Genomic DNA, 14,240 nt, shown 5'->3' on the forward strand with positions numbered 1-14,240 from the left:
CCCAGATGATGGGACACCATAACCTTGGGCCACAACCCTTATGCTTCACACAGCCTCACTCAAGGCATATAATGGATTGCCACAGTCCATCTGCTGCTAGCCAAAGGAGAGGCCTCTCCTGAAACTGCCTGCTCACACTGTGGGGGAGGACATTCTCAAGAAGAAAGTGCCTTCTGTCACCACAGAGGGAACAGTATCACAACTGACAATACAGACACTTCCCTTTCTTTGAGAGACAACATACTGGTTTTTGATTCTTTTTTGCCTGAGGGCTCCCATCTTAACTTCTCATGAAGGTCATGGGACAGGGATTGCCAAGTGACCCAGATTTGCACCACAGCTTGAGGCAATGTCAGTGCAGCCCGCATGCCTTGGCGTGGAGCACGGCACATGTGTGATGTTGTACCACACAGCACTGTGATGCCTGATTGGAGTCTACAGAGACAGCAGCTGCCCATTGCCCCCAGCCACAGCATGTTATCTGCTCCAAGGACACACAAGTACAAAGGGGCAGCCTGCACAAAGGCCCAGGCACACTTGGGAAAGCTTCTCAGAGTCAGCTTGTTGCGCTGCCATGCATTGCAGGGACTCTGCTACTCCCTGTGGTCCATCCTAGGCCATTGGCAATTCTCAGTTACTGCTGTGTCTTCCACCCCGGGCACTTTGGTCCTGCTGTTGCTTTCAGGGTGTTTCAAGACAGGCTTGGAGACAGTTTTTGCTGTTTGCTTACCACACTACCTTGTGTGCCTTCTAGGTAAGACTGCTTTTTAAAGTGTGCTGTTACACATAAGGTTTTTCACTGTTGCCAGCAAAGGGTGTACGGCACCTGTTGACTCCTGCATCCTGACTTCTTCCCCTGGGGAGAGCCTGCTCTCTCAGGTTTGCCTCTGACATTTGTCCTGTTCTCATTCACAAATCCAAGGCTGACCTCACCATGTCTGGCAGCTCTACCCAACACTAGGAGGGTGGTTTGGGGGCATTAGAGGCTTAGCAATGCAGCTGGTGCTGTGGAATGATTGAGAAGGCATGTCCCCAGATGACTTAAAGTTCCCAATTCACTTGGGGTTTTTTGTAAAATGTTTTGTGGTTAAAGTTTGTTTGGAGACTGTTCTTTATAAATTCTTACCACTGTGCAAGGTCTCGAGGTTTCTCACTGATGACCACTTTTACACATCATGAGATAACAAATATTGAATAATAATCTGGGGGAGGGGGGGGATGAGACTTTGCTTCACCACAGATATAAACAAACACGAATGAGGAATTTTATCTTTATTTCATGATGTTAGCACAATAAACTCACACAGTAGCATTGATCTGTACTTATTTAACAAAATACATTTATAGCAATTTACAAATTATTTTCCATTTGAAAACATGGCATAACATTTTATTAAACACAATACTTTATATAGAGAATTCTCATTTAAAAACATATTTTATTTTTAAGTATTTTCTTTTCTCAGTAAAGCACAGCCTAACAAAGAAATTCGTGCCTGTTAGCAAGTAAGAAAATCAGAACACTAAGAAGATGTCACCTGTCAATTTATTTGATTAATTTTAAATTAAGGTACCAGTGGAATGTAAACAAAGAGTAATTTTACAAAAGGCTCCTTATCAAATATACATGCAGAGGTCTGAGTTCCAATGTATATATTATTACATTTCTGCTTTCTAACGTAATATAATTTGATAAGCCATTATTAAAAACAGTAGCCTTTGGCACTTTGAGTAAAAAAGAATATATCAATATTTATGTATAGAACATAATTTCAATGATTACACAAGAGCTTTAAAATCTTTTCTTAAGAAATAGGAAACTTTAGGAAAAATATCACGCTGCACTTGAAATAGTGCAGCAAGTTTTAGAGTAATAAAAGCAACATATATGCCAATATATATCTGACTAAAACCAAGGAATAAAGAACAAACACTCCCACCAGGAATCCTGCTGTTTCCAAAACAGCTAAATTGCCAGAGGGAACATTTTCTAATCTTTGCTTTATTGCCATTATTCTCCATTTCAATTTTCCTTTATTTCCAGGTTCATCTACTTATGTTCTTTTCCCCTGCACTTACAAACTAACAAATGATTGCATCTTATTTCCCTGCATTGATAGGCCAACAGTGTTTGTGTCTTACCCATTCCTTTAAAGCTAATCCTACCTGCTTTATCCTGTACCTAGACTAAACTAAATCCAAAGGGTTTTTTTCATGACAGTCCAAGTGTTTGTAATTCCTAGGAATCTCGTACAAAATTTCATATTAAATACCAAGGACTAAAGAGACATCCTTTTTAAAAGAAAAAATAAATCCTGATTCGTAAATACTAGCATCTGAGAACTTATTTCTAAAAATACTTTTTTTTTCTTTTTCTCCTGGTATCTATGATTATTTTTCCCAGCTGATGTGCCTTAAAGTGTGTCTTCAACATACAATGCCTTTAACATACACAATATGCTGCAACCCTACTGGGTAGCTTCTTACATGCAACCTGCAGAATACTTTCTCCCAATCATCCTAAGTATGATGGGGAAATTTTGTATCAATAGCAGAAAGAGTGTGGTCATTTCCTTAAGGACTGACACTCTTCCACAGCACTGGGTGATGGGCAGGTGAGGGAAGCATTGCTTGGCACAGTTGGCTTGACAGGAAGCATTCAGCTAAGCCTGGAGCACCTGTAAAACTGGGAAGTACATATAAAGCTTTCCATTGACTCGCAAACACCATCCTCATACTTGTGAAATTACTTAGGTTTGGGGCTGGGTTTGGGATTTTGTTTTGGTTTGGAGGTCTTTTTTTGGGTTTTTGTTTTGATGTTTGGTTGGTTTGGTTGTTTTTTGTTTTTTGTTTTTTTTTTTGGTCTCTGTTTGTGTTGTGCTGTTTATCTTCTTGAACAGGATGATTCTTCCTTCTACCTCCGAGTTGGCTGGGGTAGGGTGGGCTTTTCCTTAGAGTTCTGTGGGGTAGGGTTTGTAGACAGGTTTTAAGTACAGAGAATGCATCTGGTTCTCTGATACCCTAAATGAGAAGAAGATTTAGACCAAAACTTCTCTCAAGAAGCCAGAGAACAGACCTCATCTGCTACTTCTTATTCAGTGAGAGGACTACTAAGGCATTCCCTTCCCCTCCTAGCAGGGGAGCTAGCAGGTGTCTGAGAGTAGTTCTCTTTCAGGTAGAAATAGGAGAGAATGAAGAGCTGCAGTGTGTGAGCACTGCTCCTGGCTTCCTTCAGGGTTTAAGTCAGACCCAAATGAAATGAAACATTTCTTCTAGCAGGCCCATTCTAGGACATGCCATGTTTATTCCTTTCAGAGCTTATCCTTTCAATATTTTTTTGGCAATGGAGATTTTTAGCAGGCAAGTTTTTTCATTATATCCAAAGCTCAGTTTGTTAAAATAATTCATGTTCTCTCAGTTGCAGAGACCTTCTATATTCTTAAGTGGCAGTGAAGGGAAAAATATCATGCTTAAGAAGGCTCTGGAGGGTGTCTGAAGGGAGGTGAACTGTAGTAGTGGCACAATGCAACACTTGTTCAGTGATCCTGCAATACCAAGGCATTCCATTCTTTAAAGTGAAGCACAAATCCCCTACGTGATGGTGATTGGGGTGAAACTTGTGATTGTTCTTGTGGCATACTAAGCTAGTGAGGTGAATGACTGCTTCTAAGTGTGAGCTATGATATTAATAACTGTCTCCTTGGAAGCTGGTCAGGAAAGTTGCCATCTATTTTTATTTACTCATGGCTCACCTTTCACATTTGCACATCTTGCAATTATTGGTGTCCTGCCTATTATTTGTTGAAAAACTAATAGAAAAATGGAAGGGTTGCTGAAGGACAGAATAAGAAGTTTAAAAATGTAAAATCTGAATGACTTGTAGTACTTGATAAGACCCCTTAAAAACGTAATTTAAAACATTCTACAAGTTAGCCCACTAAGAAGCAGCCTCTTCATTAGTAGCACCTGTTCTTAAACAAAAGTTGAGCAGTAGCAGCAAAACTATTCAAAATAGATAGTCATTCCATTCTAATGGAATGTCACCCACACATTTTTTGTTGCAGTAGACATCTTAAAGAACTACACAAAACCTTTGCAATCTTTGAATGTGACAGATCCACTATAACAAAGCTGTAAATATTTCCTACGCTAAATGAATGCAGCCAGCATCATCATAGTATTAGCAATATTACTTGTAAAGTAACTGCACATCAATATGTCATGTTTGCAGAATCTAATAATTATGCAATTTTTTAAAACATGTAAAGTTATCATCAGCACCATCCTGTATTAAAGATTTGGTGCAAATTCTGCCAAGATGAATATATACCACTGATACAACCTTTGCTGTGAAAAAGTCAGTAAATTTTGGACACAAATATAAAATAAAAGGTTGGCACATTCAGGAAATACAGTGTCTGTGTTCAAGACCATTCTTTTAATTGACATCATCACCCTCAGATATATGTTTTGAATCTGAAGAAACAAGTTGCATGAAAATGCTTCACATTAGTTCTGGCATTGTGCTTTTCCCCCCACCACATGCTGTTCACAGGCTCATGCACATTGCACATCAGCAATGCAGGGCTGCTGGTCAATAATTTGGCACATAAAGGTAAATATCAGCTCAAAACAAAGGGAGCAGAACCTGTGTCAAGATGTGTTTACTTTGTGGTGGTATGGACCAGTTGATATGTCTCCTCTCAATCCTTGTATGCTCGTGTGGGGGATGTGCCTTTATAGAAGATGTTTCTGGTGTTCTCTGGACTGCTCCCTCTCTCAGGAATTAAAATGATGTTACCTTTTCTTCGAAGTGTTGAGTCCCGGCTAGAAGAAATGGACAGAGTCTCTGAGCCAATCTCACTTCCTTCCACTGGTGTGACTCTTATCGTAGTGATTCCATGATGGTGATGCTCTGTGTTGTCTATGTTGCTTCTTTTCCTGTCACCTGACCCATAACTGTCTTTTAAGGAGTCACAGCTCTCAGAGTCTCTGTTAAGATCATTTAGCTCGTACGTTTGACGAAGAGTGACTTTTTCAGGACCTTTCCATTTCCATGACCCACTTCCTTCACCTTCTGATGGCATCTGAATTACAGGTCTGTTATTTTCTGGATGGGCCTCAACTCTAACAATGCTGCTTGGCTCATGGTCTGTCAAGGTTTTATATCTGATGGCTCCTGTACAGGTCACTGTGCTTCCCTCTGAACTCTTTGGACTGCCCTGAAGCACCCCTTGCTGCTTAGACATGGCTATTACTTGCATGATTCTTGGCTGGCTATTACTCCTGCATGCAACACTCTTCTCAGCAGCTTTCAGCCATTTAGCTCTAGCTGAACTAGTTTTAGGTGATGTGTTCACGTTCTCCTGAGTCTCTTCAGGAATGTGTACTAGCTGAGATGAGCCAGGACGGGACTGAATAGAGACCCTTGGCCCACCAGTAAGACCTGAGTTGTTACAGCCTGGTACACTGCCAGGTTGGATTTTCAGGTATTGGGTAGTTGGGCCATGATGATCACCATTTACACCCACTCTGGAGGGTTCTGAGCTTGACCTCATTTCGATAGCCCTTGGTGGTGACTGGCCAGATTCAGTCTCTATTACCTGCAGTGACAACTTTCGACTTTCATTCTTGTTCTTCCACTGGGACAGCAGCTGTTTGGAACGGGCAGAATCCATTGATGCGTGTATTGTTGCATTTCGTCTTGCTGGATCTTCCAAGGACGGTGTGTTGACTCTTGGCAAAGTGTTGCTGAAAGTAACCATGTTCTCCTTTCCCATTGGGCTTCGTGGTGTTATTATTTCTACATCAGCATTTGCTCTCTTGAGATTGGTCAGAGAGCCTGAATCTCTGTGGTTTCTATTCAGGATCCCTTCTGTACGGTGAGAGACAATGCCATCGCTGCTGCTGCCGTTTTTACCTGGCAGGATTCTGCTGGCATCTTGACTGAGATCTGTCAATGACCTTAGAGGTTCTCTGTGAAAATTTTGGTGAAACGCATTCTCGTCACTTGGTAAGAAGTTCCCCACAGCATACAGGCCCTGATATTTGGACAGAAGCATCAACATTCGGTTAAGAAAGTTGTAAAGGACACATTTTAAGGTACTTTCATTGCATTATTTTGCTTTTAAATAGAATTCAGTGACATAATTACTTCAGCTAAACTGATGGATGTGCTTAATTTCCTTTCCTCACTAGTATAGCCTCAGTCCCAGTTCCGTCCTCAGTCTGGTACCTCTATGTATGTATGAAGTAGTCTCACTAGGATAACTAAAGCATACTATTCATGGCAATAAACAGTCATGAGCTTTCTTCTTTTTACCAAGGAACAGATACAGCTACAGAAATAATGTCTTAGATAAATGGCAAAATAGATGTTTGTAGTCTCTTAGGCAAAACTATTTTACAACTATACTACTCTCTACTCTGATTTACCAAACCTTGTTACAGCTAGAGTTGTTCTCAGCTGTTAGCAGATTCTGCCCTTTCTGCTGCACAATAACCATTTAATACAATATCTACATCATAGAAAAAATTATCAACTTTAAATCAATTGCTTTCCAAACTGTGCAGAACTTTAATAAGATTTAGTTATAAAACATTTTCCTAATTAGTAGACTTGCTGTAAAATGCTGTCGTTTAAAAAAGATTCCTCTGAGGGCATTCTGTGAGAGGGTCAAATATCTGACTTGATCACTTGAGTTACTTGTTCTTTACACTCCATTCAGAATTATTTGTAGTTTCACACCCCTCCCCATCCTCCTGCTGGTGTGTAGCTTTGAGGGCAGATTTACTGAGCATTGGCTATCCAGGACACCGTACTCTCTGCTGCATGATGTCACACAACAGTATATGAAGACCTAACAAAGCATACTTTCTTGGGTATTTCAGACACGGGGACAACACCTCCATTTAGGTAGATCTACAACAGGGAATAATTTGAAATAATATTCTCAACAGAGTGCCTTTCTGCTTGCAGTGCAATCATAGAAGCTAACTTTAGTGGCTCATGGGGTTTCTGTTATTACCCTGTCTGCTGTTTCTTCTGCCACTGTGAAAGCCATTTTTCCCTGGTCACCTCTGCAGACCATCTGCAGATACCTTAGGTTATGTTATCACAGAAAAATGGGGTCAGGAAATAAACTAATTTTGGTATTATACTAAAATTCATCATTGACTTCTTGGGGGTAAAATCATGCCACTGGCTGTTAAGACTCTTCTGTTCACCTGCCCACACTCAAGCAGAAGCTTGATTGTCAGCAGAAGCTCTGATTGCTCCCAGGCACCTGTGCTGCTCTCTGAACAGCCAGGGCAGAGAACTCCTGCTGGAGACATACTGAGAGCAGTGAGCAAAAGCAAGTGCATGATGAGCTTCCTCCTGACAGGTACAACCAGGCCTGACCTACATGCTTCCTTACAGGACCCTTCCAAGGTGTTCCATCTCTTCTGACACAGTAGAAAGCAAAAGCATAGGAATAACCTGATTTGACCACCCTTTTTCCCTTTCATGGCTTCCCTAAGGACTTCAAAGAATCTCAAGTGTGTAATATTGCCTTAAATTTTTTGAAGGTTCAGCAATTCACTCAGCTGAGTTGCTCATACTAATTCAATAACTTTTTGAGATCATAAAGTGAAAACTGTCAGTATCAACTCAGGTCAGCAACAAATACCAATTAATCAAATATTTTTCTTGTGCTATGCTTCTAAGTGTGGATTAGAAGAGATGAGTACTTTTATGTGTTTAATAAAGCACTTAAAGTTAGAATTGTTTCTGTATACAATGCCAGATGATTATATTCCACTTTAGGCACTGTTATGGAACTTCACATTGAAGTACTTGTTTGCTTTTTCCTCTTTGCTTTTAAAGTCATTATCTCTAATTCATCATCTTCAACACATATTGACTTTATTTATACCTATAAATATATATATATATATACCTATACCTATGGCATGTGAGCATGATGAAAAGTTTTCATAAAAATAACCAGTACTCTTATTTCAGCCTTATAAGTTTAATTTGCTAAAACTTAACCATGACTATTGTATTTACCAAATAGAGAGCAATTCCTCCTCCTATGAGAAAGCCACAGTAAACATCAACTGGGTGATTCTTATACTGGGTGATACGAGTCAGACCGCATATAATTCCACAGATGATAAAGGCAAAGACCAAGAGTGGTTTAAGAAGTTTTGAGGAGTCTGTTAATGTAGAATTGAAGTACATCTTGAAAAAGAAAGAAATAAAGAAGCAATTGAAGAAACTTAAATATACCTAAGAGGATTTTAATTTCTCACATTCAGTGTTTCTTTTATATATAGACCACTAGTACACAGTAATATTATAAGTAATCTATTTAATTTTACTTTACAGCCCTATTAAAACTTGCTCACTTACTGCAGAAAGATCTGAAATCACAAGGAATGGATTTCCAAAAACATAGGCAGTGTTGCTTATTGACATCAATTAGGATAAGTATTTTATGCCTCAATACTGTTCCAAATTAGCACCTAAATGTTCTATAAATGTGACTAAGGAGCCACCGCTTGTGAAATGCAGCAGCCAGATGTCATGCCAGATGAAGGCAATAACCTCTTCCAACAAAAGCTACCACCAGATGCTTTAGAGAGCCATTTCTCAACTGAGGGCCATAATATCAGGGAGGTCACAAAAATTAAGTGGAGGTGGTTCATTAGTGTTATTCCAAATTCTGGCCTTTTTCTAGGCAGAATAAATACTGGCAAGCTCTCAGTACATGCACAATAAATTATCTAATGCCATTAACTGGTCGTTACTGTTGTTCTCCTCTGATTTTTACAGCACAAGTGATGGAATTACTTTTTAAACTTCAAGTAAGTTGTCTATAGTACAAACATTGCAGGCCATACTGAAGAAATATTACTGCTTGGAAGTGCAAAATCAGCTGTGATTGCGGCAGCATGTCCCACAGTTCTCTGCTAGTGACTGATGGGTTTTATTCACTTGCTTTGCAGTAACACCTTGAAGGCCTCTGGGAGTGATTGTGCCATTTCATCCATGCTGCAAATCTCTGGAGGTGAAACTAAACTATATCACATCAATGCATGGCCCTTAGTGCCTCAAATTTAAAAGCAGCAAATCAAGTGAAGACAGCAACAAAGAAAAGGCAGCATACATAACAGTTAATTTGACTGGTAAGTTAAAATATCACTCTGTAAGACAGATAAACATATATGAGGATAATATGTGGCACGAAATATACTTTAACATAATACTTTTTTTTGCTTCTTAACAAAGGATATGAAGCAGTTGAATATTTTCCTTATTCTTTAACAGCTGAAATAAAACCAGCTTTACTAGTAATTTTATTTTGCTTTCAAATTGGTAGGAAAAAAAACATCCATCCATCCATCCATCCATCCATCCATCCATCCATCCATCCATCCATGATATCCAGGCAACACATAATTTTACAATATACACCAAATTACTTTTTGACTTTTGCTTGTATAAATGAAACTGAACAGAGTTGGTTACTCACCGAAATGTACACTGCTGCAAAGGCTGCCAGGGTGGCATGCTGAGAGGGGAATGACTTTCTGCCAAGGAAGGACACTCAAATTATACTTCTCAGTTTAAATGCACAGTGTTAGTGCTCATTGAAAAAAACACTGGGTGGTACAGCCGTCTTATACTTCCTAAGCAACATGTGATCTATCGGTAACATTTGTCATCAGGTGACATTTTTCTCAGAGAGAGGCAAACTACATCTTTATTTGCTATGTCTATAGGTTTATTTTTTTAAAAACAATTCAGCACTTTACATCCTGACAGAAGCTAATGGAGCACAAGAAGATGGGGAAGGTATTTTAAGAATTACTGGGCCCCTTCTTGATGGCCAGAGAAAGACAATAAATGAAAACATGTCCAAACTCTGAGACAGTAGGCAATATCAGGTCTGCTCTTGAAATTGCTGAGGGCCTTCTACTCCCTCTGAAAACCTGGAGACTTGAATGATGTGGACTGGGTCTTGAGTTACAAACTTTGAATATGAAATTAAAAAGTGACAGCTCAGTTTCTACTTCTCTGACAAGAAAAGGAGGTTTTGTGCAAGCAGGTGCTGCATAGAACCATCACATGAGGCTCTTTAACATTTTCATATTATTATTCTAGACCCATTTCAATTCTCTAAAAACAACTAAAGAAAAGTAATGTGGATGCAAAAGAAGTTTTTACATAGTAGAGAGAAAAAAAGCTGGGTTTGAATTCAGTAATACCTGTTCCACAGTGGACATCTAGATCACAGAAACCCTAAAAAAGTCTGTGACCTCTGAGTTCTAGGAATGAGTCAGATACAGTGAGGATTACTCTCTTTACAATGGTATAGATATGTAATGTAACATACTGCATGTCTTAGTGAAGAAGAGTATGTCTACCTTGCAGACACAACAGCAAGTTTCACCTGAGAAAGCTCAGCTTGGGATAAATACTTAAACTATAATTCGGCTTCATAGATGGGTCTTGTCACTCTGAGCTCCACACACAGCAAATTTCCTAGCAACACCTGAGTGAGCTAGTTTAAAATAGCAGAGACTGAAACACGGTCCTTTAACTTTAGACAGACATTTGTTCTGCAAAGCAGAAGAGTTTAAATTTCTTTCCTACGCATTTTGCCTTGTCTGTTCTACATAATTAATTGGCAGTTAAAAATGTGCATGTAGTTCAATGTGAATGCCATGCTGCTGACCTGAATTTGAGTCTATGGTGCCAAAAGGTTCATGACTCTGGCCAAGATGAAATCTACATGGTTCCTTTTGCATTTCTAAAGACAGTTCTAAATCCTTCTTTATCTTATTTTATTTTTGACCTCCCTTAACAAGTCTTTCACAAATAGTATTCCTGTGGAACAAGCTCAGGGTTGAGGACAAGGAATAATGACATGAAAAAAAGGGTAAATATTTATAATAGCTAATCAACTCCATTACCTTGTGCAGGTTTTAATGAAGCATAAATCTGCTTAGAGCCTCTGTGGATCTGATGTGTATACTTGAGTCTATGAACTTTTCTACCACTTAACCTTAATTTGATGGCATTTTTGTAGTATATAAGGTGTGCCACAATGGCACAGTCAATTTTCTCTTTATTCTCTTCTCTATTCACATGATTTTCAGGGCAAACACAGACTAAATGCACTCTCTGTACTCTCTAATGGTGTCACTGCTTTTGTTCCTCTGTTATCTTTTAATCTAAAATGAAAATAACTCCAGCTAAAAATATGTAGCCTTTTTGTATGGCTCTTTATTGAAAAGGTGAACAAAGGTCTCAAAGAAAAAATGTCCTGAACTCCGATGACAGTGTATCACTCTAAATGCTCATGCATGAGGATGTGTAGAGAGGGAACAACAATGAGAGAGTCTCACTGAGAGAGAGAGTCATACGGAGTTAGAACATCAGAGATGACAGAGGACAGAGACCTCACTGGAGAGCTGAACAAAAGTGGCTGAAAAGGCTCTTTCAAGAAAGTAGAGGAAAAGATGGACAATAGGAACCACTGGATATTTGGGGATGTTGCAGAAAAATGATTTAATAAAATCAGTTGGATAATTATGTGCTCCTCTCTATACTTTTCATACAGGAGTCCAAAGGCAAATTTCTGGACCCAAAGTTTCTGGGAAGTACCCAGAATGCCATTAACAAACACAGAAAAAGTTCCTTCCAAATTGAAATTATTGAAGTCAAATTAAGCTCCTGTACTGTAGAAGTTATACCATAGTTTCTGTATAGGTGACTGAAGAAAGTAACAAATGCTACTGAATAACCAGTAGCAAGTCCTGCTTTGCAGTGGTAAAGTTGAGACTGGCATAAGGAAATAACAACATAATAAAGGAAAAATGTAATAAAATTGAATTAAAGAAAAATTGTGGGTGGTGCCAGAATATTTTAGATTGCCAAATGCATCCTCTATGATGAGAATAACTTTGAGATATCAATATATGGCTGTTTTTCCTGGAGAAACAGAAACACCCCAAACCTGATTGCTTAGTCTTAATATGTTACAACTAATTTCACTGGTCTTTTAGAAGTGATGGTATTTAAAATTAGGATTGAATGGTGGTTTTGGAATGGCTACAGGCAGTCACTTCAAAGCAGTAGACATCATATTTGAGATAATGAAATGAATGAGATGTAATTGTGAAAGTCCTTCTGCCTGCTTCTATGTAATCGTGTCCTGATTTCCTGGGACACCATGCAGCTGCAAGACACTGCTTGCAAGCATCAGGCTTCACTGAAAATATCCCAGTAGCAGCAAATGGCTATGGGGAAAGAGATAAAAAACCTGTCAGAAGTACCATGCAAGAAAAGACAGGTTTGGGAACACACAGCTTTATACTGTTCTGGTATTTCCTTTAAAAATAGATTCTTTTCAATGTTGCTAATATAAAAAAATTAATCACAGAAACAGAAAACAAACTTGACCAGCAACTCCCAAACACCTGAACTGTAATGTATGTTATACAGACGTCTCAGACCAAGCACTTAGGAGACTTCCTCCCCTGTCTGTTGCAGGGAACTTGCCCACATATCACTTCAGAAAGCAGTAGAAGCTATAAATAGTGACAACTGTATAGGAAATTGCCTCCTTTGAAGGGGCAGAACAGCTGTTCTGACTGTGCTTTGGAACCTGACAAAGTTTTCCAAAGCTCACTGCTAGATTAATATCTTAATGGAGAAAATTGAACACCTTTAACTCAGATTTTATGAAAAAAAATCTTGAAATTGGAACAGAAAATAAAAAAGAAAATAAATGCTTAAAAATGTAGACAATGAAGAACAGAACCAACCTTCCAGCGTTGATGATATTGAGATCAGCTCCTGAGCAAATATCTTCCACAACATATGAATTCTCTGAGCAAGATACATTTAAAGATGTATAGTTAGGCTTGCAAACAGTCAGGAAATATGGTGCCTGATATCCTGTTGATAGCTGTATAATATCAGTAACAAGAGCAGTTGCACAAAGACCAAACACATGAACACCTAGGAAAGAAATCAACAGAGCTTGTTAATTTGATTATATGCAATAATTAGGTTGATTAATCATACAAGCTACATTCCACAGAGCTCTGATGGCTTTTGTTATTGGACTTGAGAGAATTTAAAAGCCAAATAAGAGAATTTAAATGCAGAAAAAAAGCTTATTGAAAAGTTGAATTCTTTAATATAGAAATTTTGATAGTTTATGCTTGTTTTCTTCCTGTTGATACTTAAAATTTTGTTTTAATAGCTTGATGTCCTCCAAAACTGGAGCTGCTTCAGCATGGAAAGAAGTTTTCTGAATTGACTAAAGAGTAGCCAACTTTGAGGAAAGCATATGTGCTTATCCAGTCCTTGGAGTTTCCTACTGAAAGACAGACTTTTAGTAGTATGGACAACTGCCCATTAGATCATTGCTCTGAAGACCTGTTCTCTTTTTGCCACCACAGAATCACCAGCTGGTGATAACTTTGGCTACCTTCCCACCTCTGTTGTTTCTTGAGTATTGTGTCCTTGTCACTGATCCAAATATTTAAGTCTATTTCATAAGGGATCAATGCTTCAGACTGATTAATAATGCCAAATTCACAAGGCAATTGAAGTAATGCCATTGCTTTACTGAACATTTTCAACTGCTCTTCTAAAGATTTACTTATAGTTCCCAACTTTTATTCATGGAGATAAATTTATTTTTCATCTTAAAATTGAAAGAATGTTAAAGCCATTAAAATAAGAAAATGCTTCAAATTCAGAGTGGGAATTAGGGATGAAATTCATGTGTCCTTGAGCTTGTTTTTTTTGGTGATGGAATACCAAACAGGAGAAGAAGTGAAGGTGGAGGTATATTTACAGTCCTCTTGCTCATGCTGTAATCTACAAACCCTCTGCTTACTTCCTCCCTGCTGCTCTTATGAAGCTTTACTGGTCACAGATTGCATAACCTCGCTTGTCACTACCTCTCTGTTTGCCAGACTACCAAAACCCAGTTGGGTTTTGTCCCAAATGGTTGTCCTACCAGATTTTCAATCTGCTGCCTTGCTGGTTGTCTTTGCCTAGGCTGCCTTGTCTAATGAAAAATTTCTGAAAAGAAGAAACCTTTACTTTAGCCACTCCTTGGGAGAGGAAATTAACAGTAAGAAGGGGATCAAAGTCCAGCTGCCTTTCAAAGTACAGTTCTCCATAAATGACAATTAAAACAAAGTAAAATGAAAGAATTCAACATGTT

General features: G+C 38.7%; 1 protein-coding gene and 1 long non-coding RNA gene across 2 annotated transcripts in view; one reads left to right on the forward strand and one right to left on the reverse strand.

The window, feature by feature from the left end:
* Positions 1 to 14,240, forward strand: part of LOC117244791 — a 55,916-nt gene that overhangs the window by 35,048 nt on the left and 6,628 nt on the right. The window contains exon 2 of the long non-coding RNA XR_004498534.1: positions 8,995 to 9,174. This is a non-coding gene — a long non-coding RNA (uncharacterized LOC117244791). The remainder of the gene's footprint in view (positions 1 to 8,994; positions 9,175 to 14,240) is intronic.
* The window catches only part of PLPPR4 (phospholipid phosphatase related 4), a 31,793-nt gene continuing 18,809 nt past the window's right edge, over positions 1,257 to 14,240 (reverse strand). Inside the window, exons 4-7 of the mRNA XM_015636833.1 lie at positions 12,823 to 13,018; positions 9,522 to 9,579; positions 8,054 to 8,227; positions 1,257 to 6,041 (exon numbers count right to left, since the gene is read on the reverse strand). Of these exons, the coding sequence (XP_015492319.1) occupies positions 4,704 to 6,041; positions 8,054 to 8,227; positions 9,522 to 9,579; positions 12,823 to 13,018 (1,766 nt within the window). The 3' untranslated portion in view covers positions 1,257 to 4,703. The remainder of the gene's footprint in view (positions 6,042 to 8,053; positions 8,228 to 9,521; positions 9,580 to 12,822; positions 13,019 to 14,240) is intronic.

Source organism: Parus major, chromosome 8 (assembly GCF_001522545.3).
Source record: "Parus major isolate Abel chromosome 8, Parus_major1.1, whole genome shotgun sequence".
NCBI classification, from domain to species: Eukaryota; Metazoa; Chordata; class Aves; order Passeriformes; family Paridae; genus Parus; species Parus major.